The sequence below is a fragment of the Helicoverpa armigera genome, chromosome 15 (genome assembly GCF_030705265.1).
Source record: "Helicoverpa armigera isolate CAAS_96S chromosome 15, ASM3070526v1, whole genome shotgun sequence".
NCBI lineage: Eukaryota > Metazoa > Arthropoda > Insecta > Lepidoptera > Noctuidae > Helicoverpa > Helicoverpa armigera.
In genome coordinates, this window is record NC_087134.1 from 1,662,386 (window position 1) to 1,680,971 (window position 18,586).

The following is an 18,586-nucleotide window of genomic DNA, read 5'->3' on the forward strand; positions in this document are numbered from 1 at the left end:
CTATAAACACAGCCACTTATGAATGACTTAGCAGAATTGCCATTAAAAGTAGGCTTCTAAACAGGGGTAGCAAACTTTCAAAAAGGGGTAACAAAATTAGGAATGACATTAATTTTTAGACCCACAATGAACATGAAAGTGGTTTAAAAAGTGTTCAGGCGTTCCGTCAGGGGTCGTCAACTTTAGGGTCAAGGTTAAAAGTTATTTTTATTCGTTGCGTTAGTACCGTCTTGGACACGATTTTAGGACTATCACTTAAGTGTGGTACAAGTGAAGACCATTTAATTAGAATGTATTTTTTTTTCGCATTTTCTTGCCCCTTGTGTGTAGCTTTTTAGACATAATAATATCATATGTAGTAATTGGAAGACTATCTAGCTTCTACCTGAATACCTGGAAAGAGTGCCAAACTACTAAGGGGAATTAATAGCTGGAATTAACAATTTAACTTGCTTATTTGGAGGCATGTTGGGATCCCATTAAGACATATAAAATGTAGGTGGTACTGGTTAGTACATAGCCCAATCTCAACACAAGTAGAGCGAACACCTTTCAAAAACGAGCCACATGCTTCTCATACGTCTTGCCTGTCTAGAAATATATCTTTGAAGTAATTTTGATTGTACCCTAATAATTTTTTTCAATTCGAATTCAAAATTTGTTTATTTATGTTTGTACACAATATCTTACATTTTAATTATTCTAGGTAAATAACATTTCGGTGCCTGTATAGAATCTGTACCACAGGCGTTACGGTCACATTCAGTTACTGTTATGATATGATTCATCCTTAACAATATTTATTTTATATACTTCTATATATCTAACACATAATTTATTCATAATCATATGTTTTTCTTATAAGTAAAGCTAGAAGGAATAACCGCTCTATGTATTTCCTTGTACCATACCCACCAATGTGCCCAAAAGGCTAGTCGTGCAAGATCTGTGACGATCTCCGTTATGGCTCTATAAAATACCTCATGCCATCCCCATTTTAATGTGGACCGTCCACTCTGGGGAACTGTATTGTTTTTAATCTTCCAAGATGGTGGGTACGCAGCAGAAATCGGTTTAGGTATGTCGAATAATATGTGTAATGTTTGATATAACTAAGCATTTAATTGTGTATTTTAAGTTGTATGCCTATAAAGATAAGTTATCTATTGAATTTGAAGTTTTATGTAGATATGTCTCCCAATAGTTACACACCCTTTTATTTTCTAATTCGCATTAGGTTATCAGAAAGGTGTGCTATATATAGGAATCTTCTTTAGTCTCTCCTCTATGAAAATCCATCAAGCGATTTTCTGATATCCTTTTTAAGCATCACAATTTTAAACATGTAAGGAAATAATGCTCCTTACTATCGAGTGATCTGCAGGTTTAACTACCTAGCAAGCCCTGGTGTCAGTTCTCAAATGGAATCAAACCCTATTGAGGAAATACCGAGCGTGATCTTTGTTGTTTTACATTTAGATTACAAGAATAAGTATGTACAAAAGAAACGATAGTATTTACTTTCTTTACTGTTGTCTCACTTTGGTTGGAACATTCTGGAACCCTGACAAATACGTCAAAGATCCCTCCTGACCATCCATTGAAGAACTTTACTACGAGAGAACGTTCATATACTTAGTTCTGAAAGTACTTTTTTATAGACCTGTATAATTCAGTGAGTTTTTCAACAACTTTGCTGTCTTTTTTATGAGAAAAGTTCACGTTTTATCGATCATTATCAGAATGTCTAGCTGGGGGAAGATAAAATCTAGAAATATGCAGACGTAACTAGTGATTTAGAGCCCCCACACACTGCGAACTAAACTGTGGGCCGATAGTTGGCCTGACTGTTCATTTTGAAGAGAATCCTGAATTAAATCATAATTTTAGTCAGCCTTATAACGGCCTGATACCTGATCATTGTAATGTGGCATTCATTTCCATACTAATCAAACTATCGGCCGACTTAACGTTTGTAGTGTGTAAGGTGCCCTTGGTTATCGAATACTAGTAAAATGCTTGCGAATAGAATATTAAATTGATACTCGTACTACTTGGTTGGTTTTTAACGTCAGAAGGGTTAGCAGAGGTGAATCAGTTTTGCTAGTTATCTATGCCCTAACTTTAGTATCATAACATATTTTTTTCAGCTTGATCTAAGGCGAGATTATACTTGTGTGCGGCACTGTGACACATACAAGTGTTTTACCTGGTCTTCTTGTTCTAGCCAACGATGAAAAAATGCGTGTAAACACATTCTAGTCATGGAGTCGCGCCGAAACGCGTACACACTTTATGTTCGCCAACAATTTTGACGGAATCTCGGCATTCCGATTGACCTATTAAAATATAATCCTACTTCACATTTAAATACCACCAAGTCCAAACTTTAATCTTTTAAGACTAAAATCCTTTAACAACATAAAATAACTGATTTTGTTAACAAAAGATAGATAAAGTTTAGGGACTTCTAATTCTGGTACATTGCTCGAAATGTAAAGGTCAGCCAGAATCTTGTCTGTTTCAGTTAGTTTACTTACTCGAAATTAGGAAACTAAAAATTATTGTATTTATTTAAGTAATTTCATCACAATCCAGTACCTAAAACATGAAATATCTCAAAAAATATCTGAATTTAGAACCTTCTTTTCGTGAAAAATTATTCTCTTTGTTTAAAATCGACCCCTGTCAACGGGTACCTTCCTTTCAAAAATTTCATCAAAAGCGATGACACGGTCCCATGTTACCTTGTCATCGAGTATTAGTATAAGTAAGTGAAAATATAAATTGAATAATACAGGTGTACCTTGTACTGACCATCTTTAATTTCATACCGAAATATTGACATGAGATTTTCTATTGTATCTCATACTATATGAGAGAATTTCTTTCCATAGGGTCCCAGTTGGATTACCTTACCTATCCCAGCTCCATGCTGGGAAAAGGACCTTAAACATCCCCCCATTATGTCCTATTGTAAAAAGATAGTTTCGATACTTCTAGTTGCCATCCAACGTGGCAATGCTGCCAGCCTCTTGGGACATTTTTTGATGCCATTTTATAATTGTTTTTAGTTGTATGTATAAATAAGTGTATTTTTAGGTCATGTAAATATGTATCTATACTTATCTCCAAATACTTCAATAATTATAAAAATCGACAAGGAGCCGAATAAATTCAGAGTCACTTTTTACCCGACTGCCAAAGAAGGAGGGTAATGTTTTTCATAGAAATTGAAGCGTTTCAATAAAACTGAGACAAAGAGTGGTATTCATGAAATTACTAATAACGCTTAGGAGAGCTAAAAAGCTATTTTACTTGACATTTTAATATTATTAGAGAGAAATCTGGAGTACTTTAAATGGTATTATGATATTATTAAATAAATAAATTCAATCGAAACGTATTGTGGCACCGCGATATTGGTGATGTACAGTCGTGTATGAAAGTGCTATATATTCTCTTACTTTTTGAACTTTTTAAAATAATGACTTGAATTTAATTTGTTTTTACATTAAAACAATGCAAAATACCCCAACTATGTCAATGCCAATATACAGTAATATAAAAATTATTTCACTATTTTTTAAAACGTTTTTATTGATAACGTAAAATTCAATTTATGATTATTTTTTAATCTTTATTTGTCTCAAAAATCTTTCAGATTTCTAAAAGTTAATCAATCAAAAATTCTGAGTATTGCCACTAGTTCGATTTTCCACGGTTAGTGACAGTAGCTTCCTATTTCTTGAAACTTAAATATAACTGGCGACGTATACTTCAGAATAATCCCTTCAGGGAAAACCAGATTCCAGTTATTAGATTACAAGCTTAGTTTAAAGCCTGTAAGGCAAGCTGTGAGCGGTAGATGTGACCGAGAATATATAGGTTCGAATCCTGGGAAGCGTAAATATAACCTACCAAGTTATATGCACCTTTTAGTATGTAAAAAACTGGTTCTTAGTTACAGCCAGTTAGACTGGCCCTAAAATTGTTGAGAAAGGATAAGTAGATAATGTATTAAGAAGAAAACTGTACATAAAAACTCAAATATTTTCTCAACAAAAAGATGCTTTTGCCGTCAAATTATATCTAGGGTCAAGGAATTATATTGTCATTGTGTGTTGTATCGGTGTTTTATAATAATGCAATCAGAATTCATAACGCGATTATTTTAGCTTTGTACTAAATAAAACATACAAATGACGCTATCATGTTTGCATAAAATATTAACACATTAACGCCATATTTAATACAATAACAAATAATGGATAAAACATTAATATTATAAAAGACTGAACAATTTTAATCATAATAAATTAAAATGCATAAGTCGACGCGAACTATTCATAAATCTCAAACCTTGTTATGAAGTCACAAAGAACTTATTTTCTTGTTCATTTTGCTTTAAAAAGCTTTGAAACTTTCAGAAATTTCAATAGTGAATGAACTTACACTGTATTGAATTGGTTTTTACCTTTTCGCAGCCATTCGGGCTCACAAGCGTCAACATCCAAAACGCTTGATCGAATGGTTTGAAATTGGCAATTTTGTTTACAACATTTCCTATAACAGAATTTTGTGTTAGTCAATGTGTAAAGTAACAAAATTTTTACCTCAATAGAGAGAGAAAATTGGGGTTTCAAGGTTTAAAAACTGAAAAAAAAAGCCGATCCTAATAGCCGAAACATGATTTATATTTGATAGTGAGAGAATAAAAGTCAGATTATCTAGATATCCCGAATTATTTCTGGAAGCTTAAAGAGTTGCTTCATTTTAAAAGTAATCAAACCGATGTTGCGAAAAAAAATAAAATCAAGCGTAGCAAATATTACAAAGACAATAATTTAACTCTTTTATACCTACGGCTCATTAAACTTACAAATAAAAGTCAATCCACCAAAAACTTTAAATATAAACAAGTCAGACACAAAATAACCACAACATTTAAACGAAAAACGAACATTAGAAAACTTCAATACATTTATTAAGTGTTGAAATATAGAAATAATATTTTGCAATTGTGAGCGAGTGTACCTGATAGTGTAACGTAAATCTACAGGGTGTAGGTCACGCGCGGTCATGACACGGCGCACCTTCAATAACCGATATATTGACAAAATAATCGCATCACCCTGTATTTACACTCAGATTATAGTTTATAGCGAAACGAGTTTTATCACCTGGTTTTACCTGTGTAAGAATAATATGTATTTCAGCTTGAATTTTTACGCGATTTAACGTGGTACGCTCAATCCTTCTCCGTGTGAGAGGAGGCCGCAGCCCAGCAGGTGGGACGATACAAAGGCTGTAACAGTAACGTGGTTTCATGTGCAACATATTTTTTTATTAGTTTGGTAAGTCTTACCTCGGTTTCCAGTTTTTTTAGAGGTTAGGTTCATTAGGTTGCCAAGGTAACTGAGCTCACGAGGTCAGACATGCCGTCGTTCCATGTAAAATACTGGCACTCGTTTGCATCCGGTGAGACTGGAGAAATCGTACCCAACATGTTTGGAAATAGGCTAAGCAGATAGCGATCATTTAATAGTTTGGTATTAGTTTTTTAATACTTAGTTACTTTTTTTAATACTTACTTTTATACTTAGGTACTTATTTTATCTCTTGTATTTTTTCAATATGCTTATTTCAGGATGTTTAAGTTCAGCTTTAATTAATTTGAACTACACAAAGACTCGTAACTCTTGTGACTTTTTCAAAGTCATCTGTACTAAGTTTATGTCTGAGTTAGTTTAGTTAGAATATGTGTGTGTATTTTGGTCATAGAGCGGATCTCACACTAGGTACGTGATTATGAAAAACTAGCTTCTGCCAGCGGTTTCACCCGCATCCCGTGGGAACCTCGGCACAAACCCGGATAAAAAGTAGCCTATAGGCTTCCTCGATAAATGGGCTATCTAACACCGAAAGAATTGTTCAAATCGGACCAGTAGTTCCTGAGATTAGCGCGTTCAAACAAACAAACTCTTCAGCTTTATGATATTAGTATAGATGTGCTATATGAGTTTGTTATATGTCTGTCATTAGTCTGGTACCTAGGTGAAGGATGACCATTTCAATTCAAGTCTTGGTACCTATTATAGTTTATTTAGTTTCACATTATTTCTCAGTTGTTATAGTAAATGACAATGAGTACAAAGGTAGGTACTGCTTATTTCTAAAAAAACTTTCTGCCATTAGACCTGCAAAAATGTGTTCAAGAAAAATTTAGACGATACTTACATATTTGTTTCAAACTTGTATGGTAGTGTGTGATCCGCGTAACAGAAATAATTTCAGTATATTCTAGCTCATTTACGTGTTACTAAATATAAAGTTATTTGTTAAATTATGTGTGTTTTCGCTACAAATACCAGGTTTCTTGGCCATTTACGTTTAAGTGTGTATTTTAGTTCATAGTTCATGTGTTTAAGTGATAAAGTGCTTTAAGAAAGCTGTTATGACAGTCATATACATGTTAGCACCTTTTCACGTGTGTTAATACTTGTTTATTATAAGTATTAAGTTAGTGAATGCTACAAAAGTCTATTTGAGTATTCACTTTACTAAATACTAGCTTCTGCCCGCGACTTCGTACGCGGATCCTGTCCCTTATGCCAGCGACTACGGGGTCAGCAAAATCAAAGATCTGAATAGTCGCAATAGACGTGACCATAGGGATAAAAGTAGAGATTCTAATTAGTCCGCATTTAAGTTGTGTGAGGCAAAAATATTACACGTATTATTACGTAAAAAAAACATGAAATAGATGACAAAGTCGTGGTGACTTAGTGGAATTCGTTGAGGTTTAGTGGGTAGAGAACCAATCTCTCAAGTATGAGCGTGCGTCTTTGATTCCAGGTCTGGCAAGTGCCTGCCAATGCAACTTTTCTAAGTTCGTATGTACTTTCTACGTATATTTTGGATACCAATGACCGTTATTTAGAGGGGATGTTAAACCGGCCGACCGAACCAAGGTTCCGACTGTCATTGAACATTCTTGGCAGTCGTTATGGGTAGTCAGAAGCCAGTAAGTCTTACCAAGGGGTGTTGGTTTGAGCGGGTAACCGGGTTGTGGAGGTCAGATAAGCAGTCGCTCCTTGTAAAACACTGGTACTCAGTTGCATCGTGACTGGATGTCGACCCTAACATAATTGGGACAAAGGCTCTTGAGATAATAACGACATTAATAATGAGATATAGGCACCGCAGAACATCTGAGGCTGATGACGGGGAGTAGCACCCCGCGGGGCTATAATATATACTGAGTTCTCCAGGGAGTGTATACTGTCCCCCATCTCCGGCCGGTCGGAGTGGACCATGACGGGGGTAGGTCTCACGCCTCTGGCTTGGCTTGGCCGTCCAGAGTGGAGTCGCTAGAGCAGGATTAGTAGCCCTGCTCGGAGGGTAGGTGCCTCATGGTAAGCACAGGGAGCGTTTAAATTAGTTTAAACTAGTATTAGTTTTAAATTAGTTTTAGTTTTTATCTGCGTTTAAAGTCCGCAGAGGTATCCTCACCCTTCAGCCGCTCATGGTTCCCGGGGGCCCAGTAAGTGAGGTGGCGAGTCTCCACCTGCCGTTTTTACATGTACCTAATACATTGTCATCCACTAACATCCCATCACAATAGCCCAAGTTTAGCACAGAACCGGGGATTGTCTTTTTTTTAACGACGTCCACCGGGGATTGTCCTTGGGTTCATTTTTATAGTGTATAAAGGGATAATCGTCGGTTTTGTGTCACCATTTCATTAAAGTTGTCTCAAAAGGGCTTCAGCGTGTTGGCTTCGGCCCCACGTTTGCTAAAACGTCATATCTTCAGATGCTTCATATAGTCTAGCAGGGCTCCTGGAGTTCCACTTCAGGTATATTACATCTTCAATTTTTATAAGTCAACAGAGAATGCTTATCAGATTGAACAACTTTTGCTAAAACGTCATACCTCTATATGCTATAGTCTAGCTGGGCCCCTGGAGTTCCACATCAGGTGTTTTAGATCTTCAATTTGTATAAGTCAATAGAAAGTGCTTATCAAATTGATCAACTTTTGCTAAAACGTCATACCTGTATATGGTACAGAGAAGCTGGGCTCTTGGGGTTCCACATCAGGTGTTCCAGATCTTAAAATTTATTATCTCAGCTGAAAATGCTCATCAAATGAAACAATTTTTGCCAAGGCACCATATTTGTATCTCTTATAGTTTTATTGGTCTGTTGGAGTTCTGCACCAGGTCTTCAAGTTTCGAAGATAAATTATAGCCTATATGTTGACCAGGCTTAATACTGATACAACAAAGAAAAAATCATTGAAATCCGTCCAGTAGTTCCGAAGATTAGCGTGTACAAACAAACAGACATACAGACATACAGACAAACAGACAGATTTTTTTTTTGGATTTGTGCTCCATTACTGATTCTAAACCCCACCAAATTACTATTTTTTTAATATATTCAATGTGCAGACACAGTTTTTTTACAGATTTATTATATGTATATATGTATATAGATATATATAGATTAACAATCTTCAGAAGTCTTTATAAAAAATGAGATTTAAATTAAATTATTTTACAATTCCTAAGTCCATCGTTATATTTAATTCCTTCGCCTCATTAAAGCATAGAAAAGGGACAATTAAGAAGATTTTCATTAAATTCTTTAATCCATAGATCAGACATTGTTCTCCGTACGTTTTCAAAATATAGCAAAGATTTCGTAAAGCGGATTATATAATAAATCCTATTATATATTGGAAAAAGAAACATATTTCATTTTGAAATTCCAGAAAATATCAGGATTTTTCATTTAATCCCACTTTTCCAGTGAATATGTGTAAAATTATATAAAAAAAAGAACATTTTTCATAATTATCAGACTGTTATAATAAACTACCTAGAAAACAATGTCCTAAGCCGCGTCATCATTGACTAATCTCTTGCAATAATCTGATAAACGACCAAACGGGTTTTAATGCGGTTTTTACAGATTTTTGCCAGAGTTATTTTTTGTCTTACTAATATAGGTGATTTAATAAAGACACTATTGGGTTTCATAATTATTAACTTTTACATACTATCTTGCAGAATTGCAAAAATGAATTGGTTGTTTTTTTTTTTTTAACATTACTTGCTTTCACCGCTTGATTCGACGCAAATGACCTTAGATAAATCCTTATTCTGTATACATATTAAAAGTGACTTCTTAAAATGTTTTGGTTTACAAAAGAAAAGTCACAAACAATAGTCAGCCTAAACAATGGTCTAGACTGAGTTACTTTAAGTAAGATTAAGCAACGCTCTAAGTTAGGTAAGTTAAAGTATAAAGCACAATATGCCGTGTTAAAATATCTTATTTCTAGCTGCTGTATTGTCATTCGTGTTTTTAGTAAGAAAAGTCTTTCTTAAATTTATGATGACTTAAATAAATAATTAATAAACCTATCTTGACCATGATTTCAGAAGTAGCTTACCATTTTTTAATAATTCTAAGGTACAGTTTGATCATTCAGTTTGTCCCCTCGTTGAGTCCGTTTTGATGTCCAATATATACCTACATAGAAAGTTGCATTTGTATTTTTCCGACCTGGAATCGTTCGCGTACACTCATACTTTAATGTCTCCTGCTTTAACCACTGAGCTACCATGACTTTATAAAAAATAGAAAAAGGGTGGATTGTGATAGAGTTTAAATAGATTTTTCACTATAACGAACTTTCAATTTGGCTATAGCTACAAAAACTTTATCAACATAAATTCCTTTTAAAACAAAAGTAGTTACCACAACCACCAAAAGATGTAAAACCGCTAAAAATTAAAATGAACAGCAAAATTAAAGTCTTCTTAATACAAAGCAAAAAGTAGATATACGACGGCAAAGTAATTGCCTCTAGAAGTATTTTACTTAAGTGCATCCTTTTAATAACTAAAGGAAGGGGAAGAAGAAAATTAATTAATATAACGGGAAACAAAGCTGGTATAACAAAGGCTATTATCCGGAGATCCTGGGTCTCACATGTTCTGGAAACTAACGAGGCCGTAACGAGATTATGAAAACTGACTGTTTCATATCGATTGCAGCCAATGTTTGTGTAGGTTTTAAAGTTTTGTGAGGGGTAATCCGGGGATGTAGTATGACGATACGTAGATTTTCTGTGGACATGATTTGTTAGCATTATGTGTTTGTAAGTATATAGGTATTAAGGAAAAGAGTAAAGAAGTAAGATGTTGATCATCTAAATGATATACGATTGAATTTAATTACTGCATACTTGTATTTTTAGTCATCATCATCATTTCCCTAGCTTTTTTGCAACCATTTTGGAATACCGCTATTCAGTTAAACTAGAAGCCTAGTGCAAATGTTTAACAATATGTCCTATCAGACTTACTCAACCCAGTTACACGGGCAAAACACGTTTTCCCTTCGCATGCTTTATCACAAACATAGCTAACATGCAAGTGTAGGTTATATTTGAATAGCTAGATAAACAGTTAGTGTTAAGTTTCTTGACAAAACAACACGCAAGAATCTCATTTCTCTCAGCCCAAAAATCCTTTCTCACCATTCCCAAAAAGCTATCCCAACACTAAAAAAACGCAGTCTTTACACGATAGCAATCACATTAACGCTGGGCATGAATAGTTGAATACTCTAGACATGTCGTGACGTGTTCATTTTGCGTCAGTGGCTGTCAAAGTTTACTTTCCCAACAACTAATTTGGAAGTCAGCGAAGAAATTCGTTTGGAAAATGTTTTTGAGAAACCGTGCAAGTTTTAAAAGTTGCCCGAAGGAAATTGGCTTCTTCGCAAGTTGGATTGTAACTGATTATGTGCTTGTTTTGTGAAGTTTCAACGTTTAATTGTTGAACGACTGGAATTTTTGGAGTAAAGAATTTTGAGGATTTTTGTGAGCTAGTTAAAAATATACATTTTTTTTGGTAATCCTTTAATACTCACTTACAAGAAAACTCTATTTCTATGAATTTATAGGGAAATCTTGACAAAAACTCATAAAACAGACTACAATAATATACATAAAATCATCCCCTTGAGTCTAACAAATATTATGCTGAAATACACATAAAGTTCATCCAAACATACATACACACATCTCGAATTAAGACCTACCTTTTTTGAAATCGGTTAAAAAACACCACTTTTTTTCAGGCAAACATTTGAGTACCTCAGCGCTCATCTTACCGACGCCTAATGAGACGGAAGGGTCTCAAATGATCATTTGAGCGCTGAGCGATACACTGCCGCCGTCACTGGGCTTTCAAACCCAGCTGTGATTTAAAGGATGAAGTCTTTATTAGAATGAAAAGAGTTTTTTGTATGGAAATGTTCGTATATAATGTCGTGTATGTTCATGTTTTTGGAGTTGGCTGTGTGTTTTATGTACTTAGGTTGTTTGGTTTTACAGGGAGGATTCTCTTGCCTGGTCTTTTTTTAGTTTTTTGATCGTTTTACTACGTCTAGAATTTGTTTTTTTGATGAAACAGTGTGCACTGCTGCTATTTGATTTAGAGCGCGTTGCATGTTTCACTACGAATATCTAGTTATCAGGCTTACCGGGTAATAAATACCTTGCTAAGACTGATAGTCGTATGAGTAGTTACCGCAGTTTGTAAAAAAATAGTCATTTAACTCTATGTATACACATGTATGTTTGTGAGATGTCAAATGTCTGATCAGAATAACAAAGTTATTTGGCGCGAGATGTACTGTTAACACGTAATGTACCAGTGTCAGTCTCTAGATTGCACGTTTAGCCATGTCCCGAGATACAAAGAAGATTACTATGGAATAGAATAGATGATCCATCCACGTACCGACGCGGCGATTCTAAACCTTACAACCAGAAGCTTCTTAACAAAATCCCAATAAGCACAATAAAAGGAGCCATAAATTTAAAACAAAATAAAAAAGGCAGTTGCATTCACAGCAAAACAACGTCCATTGTAATGAAGTATTCAACTCATTGTAAGTACCAGCAGTCGAATAAAATATTAAGCATCACTTGACCCCGTTTCCAGCTTTGTACTGAACTTGTGAACCGAAAATGAGTGTAACTTGATCTAGTTGTTTGGTTCTTTTTAGTTTATTTATAAACCTAAAATATAATACTAAACATTTACAAATTAAAATAAAAACATGTACCTACTTATAATTGTCTAAAGTTTTAAAGAATCTGTTGTATTTTCACTTATAATACCTTGACGACTTTATTTGTTTGCAGGGAACCTTGAGGGAAATGCCAGAGAATTTTGAAGCTCGTGTGGTATTCGGGGGATTATTTTTCCGTCCCAAATGTCGGCCACAACCTGTCAGTTTGACATAGCAACGACCAGAGAAAATATTCAAAAAAAATTATCAGTATAATACCATGTAGGTTGTACCACGTGACGTCGAATGGTGCAATTCTATTGGTCGATATTTGGGTCGGAAAAATAATCATCATTATTATCCTCGCGTCCTTATAACAATTTTACTTGTGATTGGCGCAGCATGTTTTCTCCTACCACAAATAACATTCTTTGTAACCCTATAGACTCTGGGAGTGGAGAAGAAAATAGGTACAATTATTTTAGCCATGTAGCTTTAGGATTCGTAATATTTAGTGCTTTGTTTGAATATTTTTCTTGACTAACGTGTAGACAATAATATCAAGAAGCTTTGCCAGTTTCCGTCAAGCAGAGCTGCATACGTTTCAATGTTTCTTTATCAATTTAACTCTCAAAATGAAGAGTTAGAATTTGAATTGCCTCTTGTCGCCATTTTACCACTGGCCCATCCACGAAAATATCGCGTTAAGCGCAGATTCTAGTCTGATAGATCGATTTTGGGTTTCTCACTTTTGTAAAAAAAGTTAACTGTAACTTATTTATCTAAACAAGTTTGAATCGTAATCAAATTTTAATTCAAAACCAGACATTTTGTCAGTAAATAAAGATGTTAGCAATTAATTATTCTAAACCGTAAGCAAATGTGTGAAGGGGCGTGTGTTAGTACTGCATTAGCATTTTGTGTTTTTCCGACGTTTCTCCGTTAATATATTGCGAGTACACTTCACAATTTACTGTGTAGTTTAATGGGGAAAGTTTTTGTTTACCGATTTTTTGGAAAATAAATAAGTATTGTTGAAATGATCTGATCGATAATGTTTCATTGTGACACAGTTGGAGAAGATGAAATACGTAACATAAAAATACTTAAAATTATACAACACCCAAATACAGATTATTAAAAAAAATGCATTAAAGATGTCATAAATAAGTAGGATACGATGCATAATAAAACAATTGAACATTCTCAATACGTTTATTGCCAACTGAACTTTGTTGTGACAGGCAAAGGGAATTACTAACTCCTTTTGTTTCTTTACACCAACAGTCGGTAATATCGCATCGTTCCAAATTATCACCCGTCGATGCCGATTATAGTACGTCAAAGCTCGTCATCTGTTCTAAGAAGATGGTGGATTTAGGGATTCTTTAGTGCATTTTCAATCAAATGTAAACTCCAAAACCCTAGTTAGACTTTACAGTAGGTTCATCTTTTTTCTAAGGTACATAATCATCATTAGTAGTATCAGTAATCCAGTCTATAAAAGGACTTATTGGTGTTACTTCTGCCGTTTCATATACTGGATCTGTCGATTCCTTTGCACAGAATGTTCCCAGTTCACTTGGACCCAAAGAATTGACTCCAAAAATACCTGATGCATGGATCATCGGTCCACCAGAATCGCCAGGACACATACCTGATGACTTGTCACATTTTCGAGCTAGACACATAGATGGCTTCATAACACTGTTATCTTTATCACAACGTACAATTACTACGTCCAGGACTTGTAAAGGTTTGTTCACTGATGTAGCGTCACCTATGGCACCTTGGGCATTGTCAGTCAGTCCGAAGCCAGTCAGAGTTGCTTCTTGACCAATCATAGTTGTGAAGTCTAGTGCACTTACTCGAGCGTACTGTGACAGGGGTATCGTTTCAGTTTTGACTAACCCAATGTCATTTTGAATTCTATCTTTTGTTAACCTGTAAGCAGGATGCGTGATTGCAAACAGCACACTACTCACAGCGTTATGTTCGAGTGTTCCATACCGAATGACTGGACCCATGGAGATGAGTTTGTGAACTTTTTTGCCCTTTAGGGTCAAACAGTGGGCGGCTGTTATCGTCCAAGTAGATGTCAGAACTCCAGCTGTACAAATATGTTTATTCTTCACGATCTTGGGCACTCTATACATCACTGTTTGAAGTTCTAATTTTACGATGTATGGGTAATCTGTTACGATGGCGTCTCTGCCTCCCATGATCCTTAATGCTAGACGCTGGCCGACAATTTCTTTTATTAACATTATAAATAGATAATACAGTACAATACAGTGCATGACGAGCAAAAACATGTAAAAGCAAAAATATTTTCTTGATTTAATTTTTATCGATATTGCCATTCTTTTCAAAAATAAACGATTTACTCAAAGGGCTATTTGCAATTTCAGAGTGCGATGTTTTATTATTCTTTTGATTATGTTGTGCAAAATGTATGTGCATTAAATTATTTGCCATGTTTTATAGCTTCATGTCGTCAACTTGTTGCACAATATTTATCGGATGCATAATAAAACATTTGAACATTTTGAATAGTTTTATTGGTAACAGAATTTCGTTGCGATGGGTTTAGACTAAGCTCAGATAACTGGCATTCGATGCATGTTTCGATATCATGCAGTAAAACGTCCCAAGTTACTATGTGTTGTTCTCAACGATTCGCAGAAGCCAGTCATCTGATCTTAGTCCTCATTCTCGAAGATGTCAATATAGGTTTTCTGGTCGAGCTTGTAGGTAAGTATTTTTCACACTTGTTAATGTGCTCTAAACTTTTTTGTTTGATCTTTTGGATCTTTATAATCTAAAAGAAAACCTTTAAACACTCAGAAGGGTTATCTGGTGTACATTTATGTTCATCGATGAAATAACAGGCTGTAAAGATCCGATTCCATTTTCTCTTTCATAAGAAAGACTGCACAGTTGCATTTCTAGTAAATTTTTTGAGATTTTAAATATTTTCTTTGAATCTGATGTTTTGTCTCACCAGGTTTATCATGCCCATTAATGGTATTACTAATCCAGTCAATAAAAGGACTTGTGGGTGTTACTCCTGCGGCGTCGTAAATTGGACCTGTTTCATTCATTGAGCAGAATAATTCAAGGTCGTCCGGACCAATAGAGTTGACACCAACAATACCTGATGCATGGAGCATCGGTCCACCAGAGTCTCCTGGACAAACTCCTGAGGACTTACCACATCGTCTGGCTAGACATAAAGCCGGCTTCAAACCATTATCCTTACAATGTACTACAACCACGTCCAGTAGCTGTAACGGCTTCTTCAACTTCGTCGTGCTGTCTACAGTCCCATCGGAACTGTTAGTTAGTCCAAAACCAGCCACGGTTGCTTGTTGACCAACCATAGTAATAAAATCAAGTGCACTTACTCGTCCATACTGCTTTAGAGGTATATTCTCAGTTTGGACTAACCCTATATCGTTTTCAACACTGTTTAAACTAGTATGTTTATACGCGGGATGGGTGAATGAGAAGAGTACGTTGCTTATAGCATTAGATTCGAGTGTACCATACCGTATGATTGGTATCACCGTGAAGCGTTTTCCAACCTTTTTTCTTTTGATGTCCAGGCAGTGGGCGGCAGTTAGCGACCAAGTGGGTGTCAAGACGCTCCCAGAACAAACGTGCTCATTTTCCACTCTATTGTTTTCTTTATGTATGTGAATTAGATATTCATATTTTGCGATGTACGGAAAATCAGCTTCGATGGCGTCTGTGCCTCCAATTATCCGTAATCCTTGATGCTTGCAGTTGTTTTCTTTTATAAATATTGTGAATAGCAAATACAAAGTAGTACAATACATGATGAACAGTAAAATGAATATTTTTATTTTTTTGTAATAGATGTTGCTCCGGTAGTTGTAAAAAATGCAATTTGTTCTTTTGGATATATTGCATTTTTATTGCTATTGGTAATTTTAGGATTCAATGTATAAAAAAATATGGATTTATATATATGTGATATAACGCTGAATATAAAAAGGTATTATTAGGTACATTTATTGCTAACTTTTGCTGCTGAACACAAGCACACAAGATGATTTGCGTTTATACAAATATCCAAAATATGAGATGTCCATAGGTGTTTTTTATCTGACCTTAGTAACACGCGTTTATCATCTTTAATACCTTTATATGAATGTATATTGCTAGGCAGTTTATAAATATTTTAGGTGAAATACTAGTTTGCTTTTGCTTGCTCGGCACATTCCTCATTTTTCTATATCATAATTTATTAATATGCTTACTATGAAAAGCTCTATGCAAACTTTTAAACCGACTTCCCAAAAACGAGAAGAATTCGGATTATCTTAATTAGGATCGATTAACGAGGACTTGAAACATTATTAAAACAATACAGTTTTCAAATCTCTTTATTGGTTTATATTTGCAATTTCAATAAAGGTTGACGTTCAATTTTGGTTTCATTTTTTAACCCACAATTTGAAATCGTCAATCGTAAGCAATTCTGCTGCTGTCTTGCTGCCATGCCCAAGAATGTTCCTATTGGATTTCAAGCTCTAAACACAAATAAGACCCATGTACTTGTGTACATAAGGGAGTATTGTCATGTGTAAACAAAAAAAAATTGCATCTTGCAAAACTGCCCCGTAGAAGACTATGACTTGCTGGAAGATAAGATCCGATTTTGAATATTCAAGTACATTTCGTACATAGAGAATTTTCTTAATTACATAAGAATTTTATTACTTGGCAACAATTTTCGACTCCAGTCGGATCCATTCTCCTAGTGCATGGTCGTCGTCATCTAGGTATAGTGATATCAATTTCTTTCTCCAACATTTTCTATCTCGGGGGATTGTCAGTTTTGTGATTCTCATCTGAATTATGTATAGTATAAGCAATCCAATCAACGAATGGACTTACTGGCGTTACCGATATAATATCATAGATCGGAGGTGTTTCTATCAAATAGCAGAAATTTAGAAGTTCTTTTGGACCAAGTGAGTTGACTCCGATGACACCTGATGCATGAAGCAAAGGTCCCCCGGAGTCTCCCGGACACGCCGCTGATATGATGCCACATCGTCGTGCCACGCATATAGATGGATTTAAACGGACAAAATTATCTTTACAACGCACCATTACTGCATCTAGCTTCTGTAATGGCTTCATCAGCGTCGTAGCATCAGCAGTTACATGTTCTTGTTCTACTGTAGAATTTGTCCTTCCATAGCCAGTCAGCGTAGCCTGGTTGCCAATCATCGATAGATAATCTAAACCACCGACTCTTGCAAACATCTTTATTGGAATGGGTTCTGACTTTATTAGACCTATGTCGTTAGATACTTGGGCGAGTCCTATCACGAATGATGGATGACTGACGTAATAAAGTATTTTTAATGACGACATGTTGCTAATTGGGCCGTAAATGATGAGAGGTGTTAATGTGACTGACACTTGAATGCCATGGATATTTGTCAAGCCATGGCGCTCGGGCATCATAAGACAGTGGGCTGCTGTTAGACTCCAAGTGGGGGTTAAAACCGCAGATGTGCACGTGTGAGTATATGTTATTAAGATGATTGCACCAGAAAGTATCAGTTTATGTTGCAACCTCACGATATATGGATATTCTTCTTCAACAGCATCTACACCTCCTATGATTCTTCTAACTTTAGAACTTCTAGAACAAACTTGAATAATAAAAAACACGCTCAAAACGATCAGAACTGTACAGCGCATGTTGCGGAAAATAAAATAGGTTTATCGAATACAGAGTTATTTTTACGATGTGAAATCGCGGATGGATTGAAATTTTGAAATCACTGACATGAATTATTGCAATATTCGTGCGTTACTCGTGCTGAAACTTACAATATGCAACATAGTAAATGCATACATTGAAAGTAGTATGTTTATTTTGACCGGGAATTTAATAAGTAAAATAAGGTTTTCATAGAAATTTTCTATGGCATGGAAAAGACACAGATCTCAAGTTTTGACTTAAAAATAAATATACAGTATTTTGGAATTTGAATATTAGAAGGTTGGCATTCAATATATTTTTATTTTAGGTACTAATCAATAAGTTTTGGGTCACAAACACCACATTCTTATTTTCAAAATAACAACAAATTAGAAGCACAAAATAAAATCCATTATAATTAATGGTTTTACTCACTAATTTTTCCTCCAAATAAAGACATAATTAGTTTGACAAAATAACATTCTTGGCGAAGAAAATTTCATTTCGCAAGACAGAATGTTACTACAAAGAGAAATAAATGAATAATAATTAGCGGGGACTCAATAGATCATTCTAAATTCGCCTTTATTATGACTCGAACAATGCGGCTTTTAATTTCAATGATAAATTACAGTTTTCCGTAAATAGGAACGTAGAGGTGAAGTGGCAGTAGACCCATTTTGTAATCTATACTGATATTATGTAGCTAAAGAGTTTGTTTCATTGGCTGCACGAG

At 35.1% G+C, this 18,586-nt stretch overlaps 3 protein-coding genes across 3 annotated transcripts; all 3 read right to left on the reverse strand.

Annotated features, from left to right (window-relative positions):
• Positions 1–13,558: 13,558 nt before the first annotated feature.
• Positions 13,559–14,323, reverse strand: LOC110373978 (trypsin). The gene has a single exon (XM_021331484.3). It carries the CDS (start codon positions 14,321–14,323, stop codon positions 13,559–13,561), a length of 765 nt encoding a protein of 254 aa, XP_021187159.3.
• A 330-nt stretch (positions 14,324–14,653) lies between these two features.
• On the reverse strand, positions 14,654–15,943 carry LOC110373967 (granzyme M). The gene has a single exon (XM_021331471.3). The coding sequence runs from the start codon at positions 15,941–15,943 to the stop codon at positions 15,050–15,052; it is 894 nt and encodes a 297-aa protein (XP_021187146.3). The 3' UTR covers positions 14,654–15,049.
• Positions 15,944–16,524: 581 nt separating this feature from the next.
• LOC110373969 (chymotrypsin-1) lies at positions 16,525–17,863 on the reverse strand. The gene has a single exon (XM_021331473.3). It carries the CDS (start codon positions 17,844–17,846, stop codon positions 16,947–16,949), a length of 900 nt encoding a protein of 299 aa, XP_021187148.3. The 5' UTR covers positions 17,847–17,863; the 3' UTR covers positions 16,525–16,946.
• Positions 17,864–18,586: the final 723 nt, after the last annotated feature.